The sequence below is a fragment of the Electrona antarctica genome (assembly GCF_951216825.1).
Source record: "Electrona antarctica genome assembly, chromosome: 11".
Classification (NCBI taxonomy): domain Eukaryota; kingdom Metazoa; phylum Chordata; class Actinopteri; order Myctophiformes; family Myctophidae; genus Electrona; species Electrona antarctica.
The window spans coordinates 5,197,216-5,212,532 of NC_136792.1; the positions used below are offsets into that span (position 1 = coordinate 5,197,216).

The following is a 15,317-nucleotide window of genomic DNA, read 5'->3' on the forward strand; positions in this document are numbered from 1 at the left end:
GCTCGTAGCGCGCCACTCGGTGGCGCGCTATGAGCTTGTAGATCTGCTATTTTTCAATAGCTAAATTATAACAATGCTTAAAACACCAAAAGGGGTTCCCGCCCAAAATGGTTTAAGGTTATTGTAGCAGTCAATTTATATTGGTGGTCGGGAGGGGGCGGGGCGGGGGTCCCGAGACATTGCCAAAGCATTTCCGGGGGTCCCCGGCCAAAAACGTTGAGAACCCCTGGTATAGAGGCTGAGGGAGGGGAGACGAACAACATGAAAAATGGTAATGGAATTCATCTACAGTAGGCGCGGGACGGATACAGTCCATCGCCCTCGATATAATGCCTAATTTATAGGTTTACAGGAGGATCCTCCGGGCCAGGCTGACAGGAAGGCAATCTCAGAGATTGCTCTTCGGGGGTTTTTTGCAAAAGGCCCAGAGTCATCAACACAAATACAGGGTGACGGAACGACAGCTTTTGTGCGGTCTGTAAACAGACAGGCACACTGAGCCATCTTGTAATCAGAGAGTTTGTGTGCGTGTGCGCATGTGTGCGTGCGTGCAATATTCTGGCAGGATAATGGAGCTTCCTGCTTTGATCTTACCTGCCAGCTCTCCTCGGCACAATTAGGCCCGACTTATACTGCGTTGTCGTGCGTTGTCGTGCGTTGTCGTGCGTTGTCGTGCGTTGTCGTGCGTTGTCGTGCGTAACAAAGTATGAATCAGGCTTTAAAACCCATCATTCTATTCCCCAGCGCATGGACTGAGCATTCTTCTCAGACTGTAGCACATGGAGGAAGGTGAACCGGCCCCAAAATATGTCGTTTCTCGTGGTGTTTTGTTGTTGTTTTTTTATTTCCTTTTATTGGCGGCGTGTGCGTGGTGTGGAGACTGACATAACTGGGTCACAGTGGTTTCTTCGATGCCGCTTCCCACTGGGAGATGTGCAGACTAGCGCTGGGTTAAAGATATACTAATTGGGGAGTTTTCAGAAAATCAGGATCTGTGTTTTTTGGCAGCTCCTCGTTGCAGTAGAATGGTGCGGTAATTGGAGTGGGGGTTCGTCTTAGTCAGTCATTACTGCCTGATCCTCCGAAAGTACTTGTCCTAAAGTACGTGTCATTCTGCTGAATCCGCGTACAAAGGACTGATATTCAGTGTCAAACCGGTTCATCTTCACCTGTGTAACAACCTAACCTTCACCTGTGTAACAACCTAACCTTCACCTGTGTAACAACCTAACCTTCACCTGTGTAACAACCTAACCTTCACCTGTGTAACAACCTAACCTTCACTTGTGTAACAACCTAACCTACAAAAGACTACAATTTCGGATGCATGCACTTCATTTTCTCTCCCAAATGATGTCAATTGGCAACTTTGTTATTTGTTAAAAAGTTAAAATGTTGTTTACGTGTATCTTGGGGAGGCATCAGTATAAAATGATTGACCAATACCATAATTAACCCATTCTGGGCGGGAACCCCTTTTGGTGTTAGCATTATTGCTTTAGCTATTGAAAAATAGCAGATCTACAAGCTCATATCTACGAGCTTGTAGGTCTGCTATTTTTGAAAAATCGAAGAACCACTGACATAGAAACATAGCTTTTTCAGAAAACTGTCAGGATGTAGAAGACATTTTTAGAATCTGATCTCAGGTCAAAATGGGTTAAATAGCATCCCTACTGTCCTCTGAAGATGAGCTACTACAGTAACTACTGTCCCCCTCTGCAGACTGGTGCTCACTTATCTACTGTCCCCCTCTGCAGACTGGTGCTCACTTATCTACTGTCCCCCTCTGCAGACTGGTGCTCACTTATCTACTGTCCCCCTCTGCAGACTGGTGCTCACTTATCTACTGTCCCCCTCTGCAGACTGGTGCTCACTTTACTACTGTCCCCCTCTGCAGACTGGTGCTCACTTATCTACTGTCCCCCTCTGCAGACTGGTGCTCACTTATCTACTGTCCCCCTCTGCAGACTGGTGCTCACTTATCTACTGTCCCCCTCTGCAGACTGGTGCTCACTTTACTACTGTCCCCCTCTGTAGACTGGTGCTCACTTTACTACTGTCCCCCTCTGTAGACGAATGTATCCCTAAAACTACTGTTCCCCTCTGCAGACTGGTGCTCACTTATCTACTGTCCCCCTCTGCAGACTGGTGCTCACTTATCTACTGTCCCCCTCTGCAGACTGGTGCTCACTTATCTACTGTCCCCCTCTGCAGACTGGTGCTCACTTTACTACTGTCCCCCTCTGCAGACTGGTGCTCACTTTACTACTGTCCCCCTCTGCAGACTGGTGCTCACTTATCTACTGTCCCCCTCTGCAGACTGGTGCTCACTTATCTACTGTCCCCCTCTGCAGACTGGTGCTCACTTTACTACTGTCCCCCTCTGCAGACTGGTGCTCACTTATCTACTGTCCCCCTCTGCAGACGAATGTATCCCTAAAACTACTGTTCAACTTAGAGGCTGAGCTGCTACATGAACTACTGTCCCCCTCCCTCTGCAGATGACCTGCTGCAGGAGCAGAAAGCAGACATGGACCAGTTCCTGTCGTCCATCTCAGAGTCCCAGCCAGATGTCACCGTGTCTTCAGAGGACAGCATGGAGCTCCCCGCCTCCGAGGGCAAACCCTACCGGCCCTTCCAGATCAAGTCCCTGGGCTCCCGTCCTGAACCAGAGGGTGAGACGATCCAACAATATTAATAATACTAATACAAAGAATTACGTTTAACCTTTACAAGTAGATAACTCGAGACAGAGCAAACGCCACAAATAAACGACGGAGGTTAATACAGAGCGACTGTGGCTCAGGAGGTAGAGCAGGTCGTCCAATGATCCATGGGTCGGCGGTTCGAATCCCGGCTCCTCCTGTCTACATGTTGAAGTGTCCTTGGGCAAGACGCTGAACCCCAAATTGCTCCCGATGTGCTGGTTGGTACCTTGCATGTCTTCCACCGCAATCGGTGTATGAATGGGTGAATGTAATGCTATGTAAAGCGCCTTGGATAAAGGCGCTATATAAATGCACCATTTACAGATGCAAAGGAATAATAAATCACTACATCCATAGTAGGAGCTGGAGAACGCCAACTAATTCTGAAAGAACAGCACAGCAGGATAATCAATGGCCTCCATGTAGTTGTATAGATCATTTTACCAATTAGATTTATTAATAATGTAGAACAAATGTTTCCATCTGTTGTCGAGGTCAATACTTTTTGCTGTCCAGCATGATCTAATTATTCTAAATCTATGAAACAAAGACTATAGCATGCACGCAGGTAGTGGGAACAAAAAGGTCTGCTAAGTTACAATAAATTAGCCTAAGCCTTTTCTTTGCTACGGCATAAAGTATACCGGTGCATTTGAATCGGGTTTTATTTCACCGATATTGAATTGTGTATGTACTATGTGGAGATTATCTGGATGAACAAAAATAGTTTATTTATAGTCTTAATTCTATTGGAGAACTGTGGGAAACGCATGCTTAAATGTATTTATCCCCCATATGATGTGCTTAACCCATTTTGGGTGGGAACCCCTTTTGATGTTCTAAGCATTATGTTATACTTTAGCTATTGAAAAATAGCAGATCTACAATCTACAAGCTACGAGCTTGTAGGTCTGCTATTTTTGAAAAATCAAAGAACGACTGACATAGAAACATAGCTTTTTCAGAAAACTGTCAGGATTTAGAAGACATTTTTAGAATCTGATCTCAGGTCAAAATGGGTTAAAATAGATCAGAAAAGTGTGGATCTATAAGCTCACAGCTCATCTACAATGCAACACATGGTGAGCTTGTACATCTGCTAGATCTACAAGGCATGCTGGCCTTCGAAATGACGTCGTCTTGTTGCCAAGGACGCTTCCAAGTTGCCTCACATGTTTATGGAAATGTGATTACAGTAGGAGAGAGAGAAAATGGCCTCCGCGAGCATAATGGCTTTGAGCGCATTGGCGTGCGGTACGGTATGAGCAGATGTGACAACGGGACATCCTACTACAAAAACACATGCTACAGCGTTCTGCAGAATATTACTGATTTAAACCCAAGCTGCTGTACCGTCCGGAGGCGTGCAGAACATTGTGTGCTGCGGAGCCATGGATTTGGGCTTATCAGAGAGACCGCGCAGCTCCCTGCGGCCGGCTTTGGGCTTATCGGAGACTGCACCATTCCCTAGTGCGGCCCCAGCACACTAGTGCAACTCGGATAAACTCTCAAAGCCTCCAGACTGCACCATTCCCTAGTGCGGCCGAGGCACACTAGACTGCACCATTCCCTAGTGCGGCCGAGGCACACTAGACTGCACCATTCCCTAGTGCGGCCGAGGCACACTAGACTGCACCATTCCCTAGTGCGGCCGAGGCACACTAGACTGCACCATTCCCTAGTGCGGCCGAGGCACACTAGACTGCACCATTCCCTAGTGCGGCCGAGGCACACTAGACTGCACCATTCCCTAGTGCGGCCCAGCACACTAGACTGCACCATTCCCTAGTGCGGCCCAGCACACTAGACTGCACCATTCCCTAGTGCGGCCGAGGCACACTAGACTGCACCATTCCCTAGTGCGGCCGAGGCACACTAGACTGCACCATTCCCTAGTGCGGCCGAGGCACACTAGACTGCACCATTCCCTAGTGCGGCCGAGGCACACTAGACTGCACCATTCCCTAGTGCGGCCGAGGCACACTAGACTGCACCATTCCCTAGTGCGTCCCCAGCACACTAGACTGCACCATTCCCTAGTGCGGCCCGGCACACTAGACTGCACCATTCCCTAGTGCGGCCGAGGCACACTAGACTGCACCATTCCCTAGTGCGGCCGAGGCACACTAGACTGCACCATTCCCTAGTGCGGCCGAGGCACACTAGACTGCACCATTCCCTAGTGCGGCCGAGGCACACTAGACTGCACCATTCCCTAGTGCGGCCGAGGCACACTAGACTGCACCATTCCCTAGTGCGGCCGAGGCACACTAGACTGCACCATTCCCTAGTGCGGCCGAGGCACACTAGACTGCACCATTCCCTAGTGCGGCCCGGCACACTAGTGCAACTCAGATAAACTCTCTCAAAGCCTCCAGACCCTTGATCTGAAACCTTTTAAAAAATAAAAATAAATCCTACCCACTCGTTGCTTTATTGTTAAATGTCATCCCTGCAACAACACAAAAAAAAGGCACTGAACCTTTAAGCGAGGGTTGGGAACATATCTGCAGAAATGGAGGCAAATCACAGGTATATAAAAGTCACCAATGAGTGAGTGGTGTCGGAGCAGTACGTCCTTTGATTGGAGCTCTTGCCCCTGATTGATCCTGGATTCCTCGCCGCGTGGGGGTGGGGGGGGGGGTGGGGGTGGCTGGGGGGGTGGCTGGGGGGGTGGGGGGGTGGCTGGGGGGGTGGTCCTGTCTCAGTCAATTAACACAGCATGGTAATCCTGTTGTTTTCTCTCTTTTTCTCCTTCCCTCTTTTCCGTTCGTTGTCTTTTTATTTTATTTTATTTTGCTCATTTCCAATGCCAAGGCGATCTATCAGACTCCCCACGTGCCTTCAAGAAAGGTTGGTGCCCTGTGCTCCCTCTCTTTTATGTTTTGTTCTTGCTCCCCCCCCCCCACCCCCCCCGCCCCCCTCCACACACACACACACACACACACACACACACACACACACACACACACACACACACCTCCCCCCCCCCCCCCCCCCTCCACACACACACCTCCCCGCCCCCCTCCACACACACACCTCTCTCCCAGCCTCCACCCCTGAGGCCTCCATCTTTTATGTTTTGTTCTTGCTCCCCCCCCCCCACCCCCCCCGCCCCCCTCCACACACACACACACACACACACACACACACACACACACACACACACACACACACACACACACACACACACACCTCCCCCCCCCCCCCCCCCTCCACACACACACCTCCCCGCCCCCCTCCACACACACACCTCTCTCCCAGCCTCCACCCCTGAGGCCTCCATCTTTTATGTTTTGTTCTTGCTCCCCCCCCCCCACCCCCCCCGCCCCCCTCCACACACACACACACACACACACACACACACACACACACACACACACACACACACACACACACACCTCCCCCCCCCCCCCCCCTCCACACACACACCTCCCCGCCCCCCTCCACACACACACCTCTCTCCCAGCCTCCACCCCTGAGGCCTCCATCTTTTATGTTTTGTTCTTGCTCCCCCCCCCCCCGCCCCCCTCCACACACACCTCTCTCCCAGCCTCCACCCCTGAGGCCTCCATCTGTTCCGTTCCACTTCTCTCCTGTTGTGTTGTGTTCTGTTCTGTTCTGTTGTGTTCCCTCCTATTCGGTTATATTTAGGGCTGCACCTAGACATTATTTTATCAGCCGTTTTGTGCCATCGATTCCTTTTTGCGATTAATCGAATAATCAAGAAGCGTGTTTTTGTATACCGGTATATCAAGCAATCGACTGGAAGAAAATCTCTAATTGTTTTTTTATGTCTGATTAACCACTTAAGCCCATTTATAGTTCTTCGTACAACGGTGTCACGCAAAAATGGAACATTTCTTCTAAATCAATTGGTAGTTCCATTAACTGTTACGGCCGATTCATACTCCTATTTTACCGTTCTTTCGGCGCTGTAGTGCCGAAATGATTTCGGCTCGTCAGTAGCACCGAAGAGCCGACTTTAGGACGGTACCCGCCCCCCCGAACCTCAAATGACGTCACATTGTAGGCTCTACAGAGCCGAACCCACTTTTATTCGGCTCTAAAATAGGAGTATGAATTGGCCCTTAAACCCCCTGTTCTGTTCTGTTCTGTTCTGTTCTGTTCTGTTCTGTTCTGTTCTGTTCTGTTCTGTTCTGTTCTGTTCTGTTCTGTTCTGTCCCGTCCCTCTCTGTGCCGTCTGGGTCTTTGTTTAACCCATGCTTTTGCAGCTCGCTTGTTTTGTTTGTTTGTTTGTTTTATTTATCCAGCCATCTTTGCTATCATCTATTCTCTTAATATCATGCGTTCCTGGGTCGCCATATTAATTGACTCATCATGCCCGTAACATTCCCAGGCTGCCGTCCTGCCACTTGGGACTCTGGGAAACTTGTGGGAAGCACGCTTGACGGTGCTTCTCAAGGCTTTTTTTAAACATCAAGAGTAAAGACGTATTTTCAACTGATCCAAGACAATTAAAAAAGGCTGACTCGCTCCTAGACGGCTCTGCCCCCGAGAGAGACACGGCGTAAAACGTTTTGCCACTGTTGGGTTTGATATTGCGTGTAATGTTTGGCTGTACAAACACGGTCGATCGATGGAGTTTAAATCAGCCTTCAGTCGTGAGACTGAGACACAAGGTCACAGTCATCATCGCCCCTCCTGGAGAGACTTTCCACTCATGCTGCTGTCCCCGTCATCACGCCCTCAGTGGATCTGTCACCCTCCCATCCACACACAAACACACACACACACACACACACACACACACACACACACACACACACACACACACACACACACACACACACTTCTTCACACGTCTTCTGAAAGAATATATATTCAAAGATTTGTGCCGCATTTTCACGATTTAAAAAAAAATAGCAGACCTACAAGCTCGTAGTGCGCCACTCGGTGGCGCTCTATGAGCTTGTTGATCTGCTATTTTTCAATAGCTAAAGCATAACATAATGCTTAGTTAAAACACCAAAAGGGGTTCCCGCCCAGAATGGGTTAATACTATACTTATGACGACATCAACATTTTTAGTATATGACAATTCTATCAGTGCCATTCTTACCCCCCCCCCACTCCAAGTCACATGTCTATTCAGTGTCAATTTAGTTGCAACGCCGATCTACAAGCTGATAATGCGTCACTGTTGCGACATGTCGTATGCATGTAGATCAGCTAATTATACTTTCCTATCTAATGATATCCTGAATCTTTTCCTATAGCTGTATAAGCCTAAAAGTCAGCACGGACTGGGAGCATGACGAACGAACGATCCGAAAATATGTCGGCGAATAATTTGGTGATGTCTCATTCATATTATGGGTCGATGCTTTAATCCATTGAGACCTGGAACGCATCCATGTCACGTTAGCGTTTAACCACATTAACCATTAACCCATTTTGGGCGGGAACCCCTTTTGGTGTTTTAAACATTGTTATAATTTAGCTATTGAAAAATAGCAGATCTACAAGTTCATAGCGCGCCACCGAGTGGCGCGCTATGAACTGGTCTGCTATTTTTGAAAAATCGTTAAAATGTGCCTCAAATCTTTCCGAAAATTGTCATGATTTAGAAAACTTTTTTTTTAAAATGTCGACGTCAGGTCTGAATGGGTTAATCGTGGGGAAAAAACAACCTCGTTTTGAAAAGTAATTACGTTGCTTTATCACCGTGTAATATATATAATAATATACCGTGTAATATCGGCCATTTGTGTGGATGTACTTAACAAACAGCAGTTCAAATTAATGTGAGGTAATCGCATGAAATTAAAAATCCCGTGTATAAGGACCAATTTAACTTGTGCTTTACAATATGATTTCTCAAATTCTACTATAGTTGTGGGGATATTTGTTATAGTAATACACACACACACACACACACACACACACACACACACACACACACACACACACACACTCTGTATGATTAACTGGCCCGTCTTGATACATGGGGATTCTTCTCACCCCACAGCCAAGTCTAAATTGCTTCAATTTGTCCGGCGACACTCATGCTGCTGTTGTCACCTTTTGCCTGATCCCGGGTTTTAACCTCGTAGAGTGTAATTCCAGCAATCGTTGGACATCGTGCTCATTGTGACAAACTTCCGCTAACGATTAATCACAATGACTGTGTATAGGCGTTTTAGCGTGCGTGAGGAATGGACGCGCTCCGTTTTTGAACTTTGACTCCCCCCCTCATCTGATCCTTTTTTTTAATTATTTATTTACCCAGGGAAGTAGCTGAGCTCATTTTCAGCAACACCCTGCACATGGAAACACACAGACAGACACACACACACACACACACACACACACACACACACAGACACACACACACACACACAGACAGACACACACACACAGACACACATTAAAACCTGGGAGCTGACCAGTACAACCACAGTCTTATACTGTTGGCCACTAAGCAGCTCCAGGGGGAGCAGCTGGGGGTTCAGTGCCTTGCTCAAGGGCACTTCAGCGGTACTGTTGGGTGAGTGATGACAATCACTTCCCCACCCAGATTTGTCCTGCCCGTCCGGGGAATCGAACCGGCAACCTTTCGGCAACAAGGGCGCTCCTCTAACCCTTAGGCCACCGCTGCCCGGATCCTGTGGCGCTCTGTGTTACGAACCCATTCTGCTAACATGTGTGTTTGTGCTGCTGTTGTGTACTTACTGTACTATGTGTCGACCCCCTTGAGGGGACCCTCGGGTTAGGAACCAAATGGAACCTTACGGGTCCATAAATGTGCAAATGGAACCAAATAGACCCTCAGGCTGCGTTCACACTGGCAGCTACAAAGCTACAGCTCGGGCCATTCATTTTCAGTGGAAGCCAGCGACATGAGGATATAAAATAACACCAGACATTTGTAGCTGGCTAAAAACATCTACAGTACAATACAAGTTGAGCTGGTTTCAACTGCAGCTACAAAATGACCAAGAGTTGTTTAACCATTTTCACCCATCTTCTTTCTTCCGGGACCAAAGATGCCACAAAATGCACACCTGCGTCAAGACTCCTACCACTGTGCAATGGGGGGAAAACATAATAATAAGACTAAATCATGTCCTTGACCAAATCTGCAATACCAGACCAAATATTAATGTTTTCCTCTTTCGCTCCGTGTAATCTTGCCGTTGACATTTCCAGATAGATGATATCTAGAAAGGTCAAAGCCCATTTTTCTTCACACAATGTGTGCTTGTGATATACTTGTAAAATAATTCTTTCAGTCAGCCAATGTGCACGTTTATCAACATTTCAACAGCAACTCGGCGACAGATATGCCGTATATCTTTTGTAGCTGCCAGTGTGAACGCAGCATCACAGGTCCATTTGGTTACAGTTGTACACTCTCCAGAGTTAAATGATCAACACTGAGGATTCTACACAGTGCAGGTTGGGGGGAGAGTTAAAAAAATCACACCCGTGTGAAGTAAGGGGTGCAACTCCGTGTGGGGGTCCCCGGGGGTTGGGGGGAGTTCCAGGACCCACAGGAACGCACCCAGGGTGCCGGCCTGATTCCGGCGAGCCGCCCCGCGTCCGAAACGGTTGAGAAATGACAGAGTTAGCGTGTGGGGGTCCCTCTACTGTACCCTCCACTGTACTGTACTGTCACTGTACTGTACTGGCACACCCGGAATCACCATATATACAGTTAATATGTGCGTGTGTTTGTGTGTGTGTTAGGTTGCGCACAGGTGGTGAAAAACAACCATGCTGTTTTCGTGCTCAGACGCACCCAGCCACCCACCCACCCACCCAGCCAGCCAGCCAGCCACCCACACACACACACACACACACACACACACACACACACACACACACACAGTCACTTAAGGAAGTGGTTGCACCACTTAAAAAAACAAATCACATCAAATGGGGGTCCATGGCCTGATCCGTATTAAACTGTGGTTCTTGAAATGAAGGAGGTTGAGAATCTGGTTTAAAACACTAGTGGTGTTTGATAAGCCCTGGCTAGAAGTGACAGTGGGTGTGACATCAGCACTGGACGACCGATAGCCCATAAGCACACATCAGGCCATTGTTCTCCACTGAATCCAATGGCAGCGATTGTCCTCGTCTTGTCACAGGAAAGATCAGCTGAGCCTAGCAGCAGCAGACTGCCATCTCCCCCCCCATCCATCATTTAGGCTGCTTCCCTCCTCTCTCTTTCTCGCTCGCTCGCTCTCTCACCTCCTAATGTATTCATGGCATATCTGGCGTGTATTTTTAGATACTGTCCCTTTATTAAAGCATGCATATTTGACACCCTGGCCCAGTTATTCTTCTGGGCCGAATCAGTTATGCAGGTCGACATGATCTACTGTCTTTTTTCTTATGTTTTTTTTTTATATCTGTATTAGAAAGGCTTATGGCGACGGAATGGAATTATTTATGGATGAGGTTCTGTCAGCACGGCTCAGAACGCGAGCAAAATGGAGAAAACTCCTTATCCCCACATGAGGAGGATTTTGGCTTGTTTAACTGGGATGTTTACATCTTAAGATGAGTCGAGGGCCACAAAAGATCACAGGATCTATTGAATTTGAAGTACACAGTATGGGAGCCCTCATCACATTCAATAGATCCCGTGATCTTTTGTGGCCAGATGTAATTTCCTGGGGTCTAGTAGGATTATAATAAATATTAATAAAGAAATAGGTGTAAGATTTTGTAAAAAAAAAAAGAAAAAAGAAAAGTCTACATATTTAGCTTGCTGGAATGCCCTTGCCCGCTGTCAAAAAACAAATCTCTAAAATGAATGTTTTTACTTTCTCTAATAACCTAAAACATGAACCTTGTTTGAGAAAAACTAAAAGTTGTCCTTTAAGTGTTAATTTAACTCAGTGTACAAAATGGAACCAAATGGACCAGTAACAGTCCATCTGGTTCCATTTGTACACACTTCAGAGTTAACCACGTCAGCGCTAAACCCCTTATCCCTAAACTTCTTTGCCTTTTTTTACTATTTTTTTGAATAGTTCAACCAGCCAATCTACATTGACACGTTGTGAGCTTGTCGACTGGTCATTTTAACTATTCAAAAATGTTTAGCAAAATAGTAAAAAAAGGCAAAGAAGTTTAGGGATAAGGGTATTAGCGGTGACGAAAATGGAGCCCTAGGTCTCCTCCTGTTTTTGCTCTACACTACATATCTTCAGAAATGGCTGATCTCCAAGCCCGTAGATCTGATCTACAAGCCCGTAGATCTTCTATTGTCACCGACTGCTTGTCCCCAGAATAGATGACGCTCAGGATTTAAGTTGTTAAATTAACAATGGGTCTTTACTGTGCCGTTACTACAGTGCTTACACTGTGCTGAATGGTGAGGAAAAAGGCTGTCATTGTTTCCAACCACAAGTGAGCTGTCCATGAGTGACGGTCGCAGAACAACACCATGTTGGGTTTTTAGATACGTGGCTGGTCGATCCTTCAACCTTTTACTCTGCTCCTCGTCCATCTGCTCCACCGTTCTACTGACGTCGCTCCCTCCCCCGTTGTCCCCATTCTGCAGGTTCTGCCATGGCTGGGCTGGACGGTCTCATCGGTGCCGAGGAGAGGATAATCAACAGCAAAACCAAGATCAACAACAACGTGGTAAGAGGTTTCCTTCCAAGTCGTTATTTCTCCACCACATCAGACCCTCCATAAAGTGTTTTATTTATTTATTTATTTTTTTTATATAACGCAATCCTTCGCCGTTGCGGTGCCGCTTGCCAACAAGACCGTTTCTTGTCGGCGAGCTACCCCCGTTGTAGCCACGGCTAAGTATAAATTGGCATTTTAACCCGTTTTGACCTGATTCTAAAAATGTCTTCTACATCCTGACAGTTTTCTGAAAAAGCTATGTTTCTATGTCAGTGGGTCCTTCGATTTTTCAAAAATAGCAGACCTACAAGCTCGTAGCGCGCCACTCGGTGGCGCGCTATGAGCTTGTAGATCTGCTATTTTTCAATAGCTAAAGCATAACATAATGCTAACACCAAAAAAAGGGGTTCCCGCCCAAAATGGGTTAATTAACATCCGAGAACTAATGAGCAGCTGTGTGAAAGCAGATATACCGTCCTTTGAAGTGTTACAATTAAGAGTTTCCGCTGTAAGAATTCAGCAGCTGTCCTGACGGCTTTTTAGGTGTCAGCTGTACCCTAACCGGTACCGGCAGACTGCAGAACTGAAGCAGATGTAATCCTTTGTCTGCACACAGTAATGAAGACACTCCCTCGTGCTCTCACACAGCTCTCTTTAAGTTCACGCTTTTTAATGATTCTGCTTATTCCAGTAGCTGTCATAGTTACAGCTAACGCAGGGGTTCTCAACGTTTTTGGCCGGGGACCCCCGAAAATGCTTTGGCAATGTCTCGGGACCCCCGCCCCGCCCCCTCCCGACCCCCAATATAAATTGACTGCTACAATAACCTTAAACCATTTTGTGCGGGAACCCCTTTTGGTGTTTTTAAGCATTGTTATAATTTAGCTATTGAAAAATAGCAGATCTACAAGCTCATAGCGCGCCACCGAGTGGCGCGCTACGAGCTTGTAGGTCTGCTATTTTTTTTTTTTTTGAAAATAATTTGGGGACCCCCTAAAATAATTTGGCGACCCCCCCCGAGGGGTCGCGACCCACGGGTTGAGAACCCCTGAGCTAACGCACACTTTGCTATTTTTGCTATTGTACAGTATGTGTGTGTCTGCTTCCCCCTAGCCTCTGCCAACAAACTCCTCATCAAGCTTGTATATGTTTCTCACATTTGTCATGCAGTCATCACATAAACCATTTCTTTGCCAGAAATACTACCCACCATGTCCTCACATAATATTTAAAAACAAAACTCTTTCTGCTTGGCTGGCGAATGTTGCATGACATTTTTGCATGCTAAGACTCACACTGCATCGAGCTGTCATTTGTGTGATATTTTGAAGCCTCTTTGTTTTGTTTAAAGGTATATTCAGTGATTTTACTTAATTCAAATATCACTTATTTTTTCTTTTTTTCTGGATAATCCTCCCTACTATAGAGTGTGCTGACCATATAAGGAGTTCCTCCCTGTCCCCAGTGAGCCCCTGGGGTCAAAAAACCCTAGTTTCAGTTTTGGTGGCGGGTGGCAAAGACTTCATCCAATCAGGATGAGAGGGGCTTCCTCCAATCATGATCGACTGGGGGCGGGCCTTGGTGCACATGCTGTTGGCCTGTTGCACTTCCCCCCACTGTAGAGCGTGCATGTGCACATTTTGTTGCCGGGGCGGACTGGGTGGTTTTCCAAATCACCCAAATCACTGAATGCTCCTTTAAATGCAACAAGTAAACGGACGGAGCAATCTTTGAGTCTGTCGGCACAACCTTACGTACAGTACGACCTTATGCAAGGCTGACGTCGGGGTGTTTTTGGTTAAAACGGCAGGTTCCTTGTCGAGCATAAACGTACAAACCTAACCTACTTACAGCTGTTATGAGCATTTCCCCATTGACTGTACACATTTTCGCATTCATCTTAAAAAGTAAAGCTTGAACATACTTTATATTCATTATTGATTTTTCACAATGGCACAGGCCTGCCTCTATGGGACGTTCTAGTATTGAAGACACAGGCCTGCCTCTATGGGACGTTACAGTATTGAAGACACAGGCCTGCCTCTATGGGACGTTCTAGTATTGAAGACACAGGCCTGCCTCTATGGGACGTTCTAGTATTGAAGACACAGGCCTGCCTCAATGGGACGTTATAGTATTGAAGACACAGGCCTGCCTCAATGGGACGTTACAGTATTGAAGACACAGGCCTGCCTCTATGGGACGTTACAGTATTGAAGACACAGGCCTGCCTCAATGGGACGTTCTAGTATTGAAGACACAGGCCTGCCTCTATGGGACGTTACAGTATTGAAGACACAGGCCTGCCTCTATGGGACGTTACAGTATTGAAGACACAGGCCTGCCTCTATGGGACGTTACAGTATTGAAGACACAGGCCTGCCTCAATGGGACGTTCTAGTATTGAAGACACAGGCCTGCCTCTATGGGACGTTCTAGTATTGAAGACACAGGCCTGCCTCTATGGGACGTTCTAGTATTGAAGACACAGGCCTGCCTCTATGGGACGTTCTAGTATTGAAGACACAGGCCTGCCTCTATGGGACGTTCTAGTATTGAAGACACAGGCCTGCCTCAATGGGACGTTCTAGTATTGAAGACACAGGCCTGCCTCAATGGGACGTTCTAGTATTGAAGACACAGGCCTGCCTCAATGGGACGTTCTAGTATTGAAGACACAGGCCTGCCTCTATGGGACGTTATAGTATTGAAGACACAGGCCTGCCTCTATGGGACGTTACAGTATTGAAGACACAGGCCTGCCTCTATGGGACGTTACAGTATTGAAGACACAGGCCTGCCTCTATGGGACGTTACAGTATTGAAGACACAGGCCTGCCTCAATGGGACGTTACAGTATTGAAGACACAGGCCTGCCTCAATGGGACGTTACAGTATTGAAGACACAGGCCTGCCTCTATGGGACGTTATAGTATTGAAGACACAGGCCTGCCTCAATGGGACGTTACAGTATTGAAGACACAGGCCTGC

At 47.2% G+C, this 15,317-nt stretch overlaps 1 protein-coding gene across 3 annotated transcripts in view; it reads left to right on the forward strand.

Moving 5' to 3' along the window:
- aplp2 (amyloid beta (A4) precursor-like protein 2) overlaps positions 1 to 15,317 on the forward strand; it is a 64,281-nt gene that overhangs the window by 40,470 nt on the left and 8,494 nt on the right. For 2 of the 3 annotated variants that reach the window (XM_079514388.1, XM_079514390.1), the window contains 3 exons: positions 2,505 to 2,678; positions 5,529 to 5,564; positions 12,253 to 12,335. In XM_079514388.1, coding sequence (XP_079370514.1) covers positions 2,505 to 2,678; positions 5,529 to 5,564; positions 12,253 to 12,335 — 293 coding nt within the window. The remainder of the gene's footprint in view (positions 1 to 2,504; positions 2,679 to 5,528; positions 5,565 to 12,252; positions 12,336 to 15,317) is intronic. The other variant, XM_079514389.1, reaches the window with a different exon arrangement.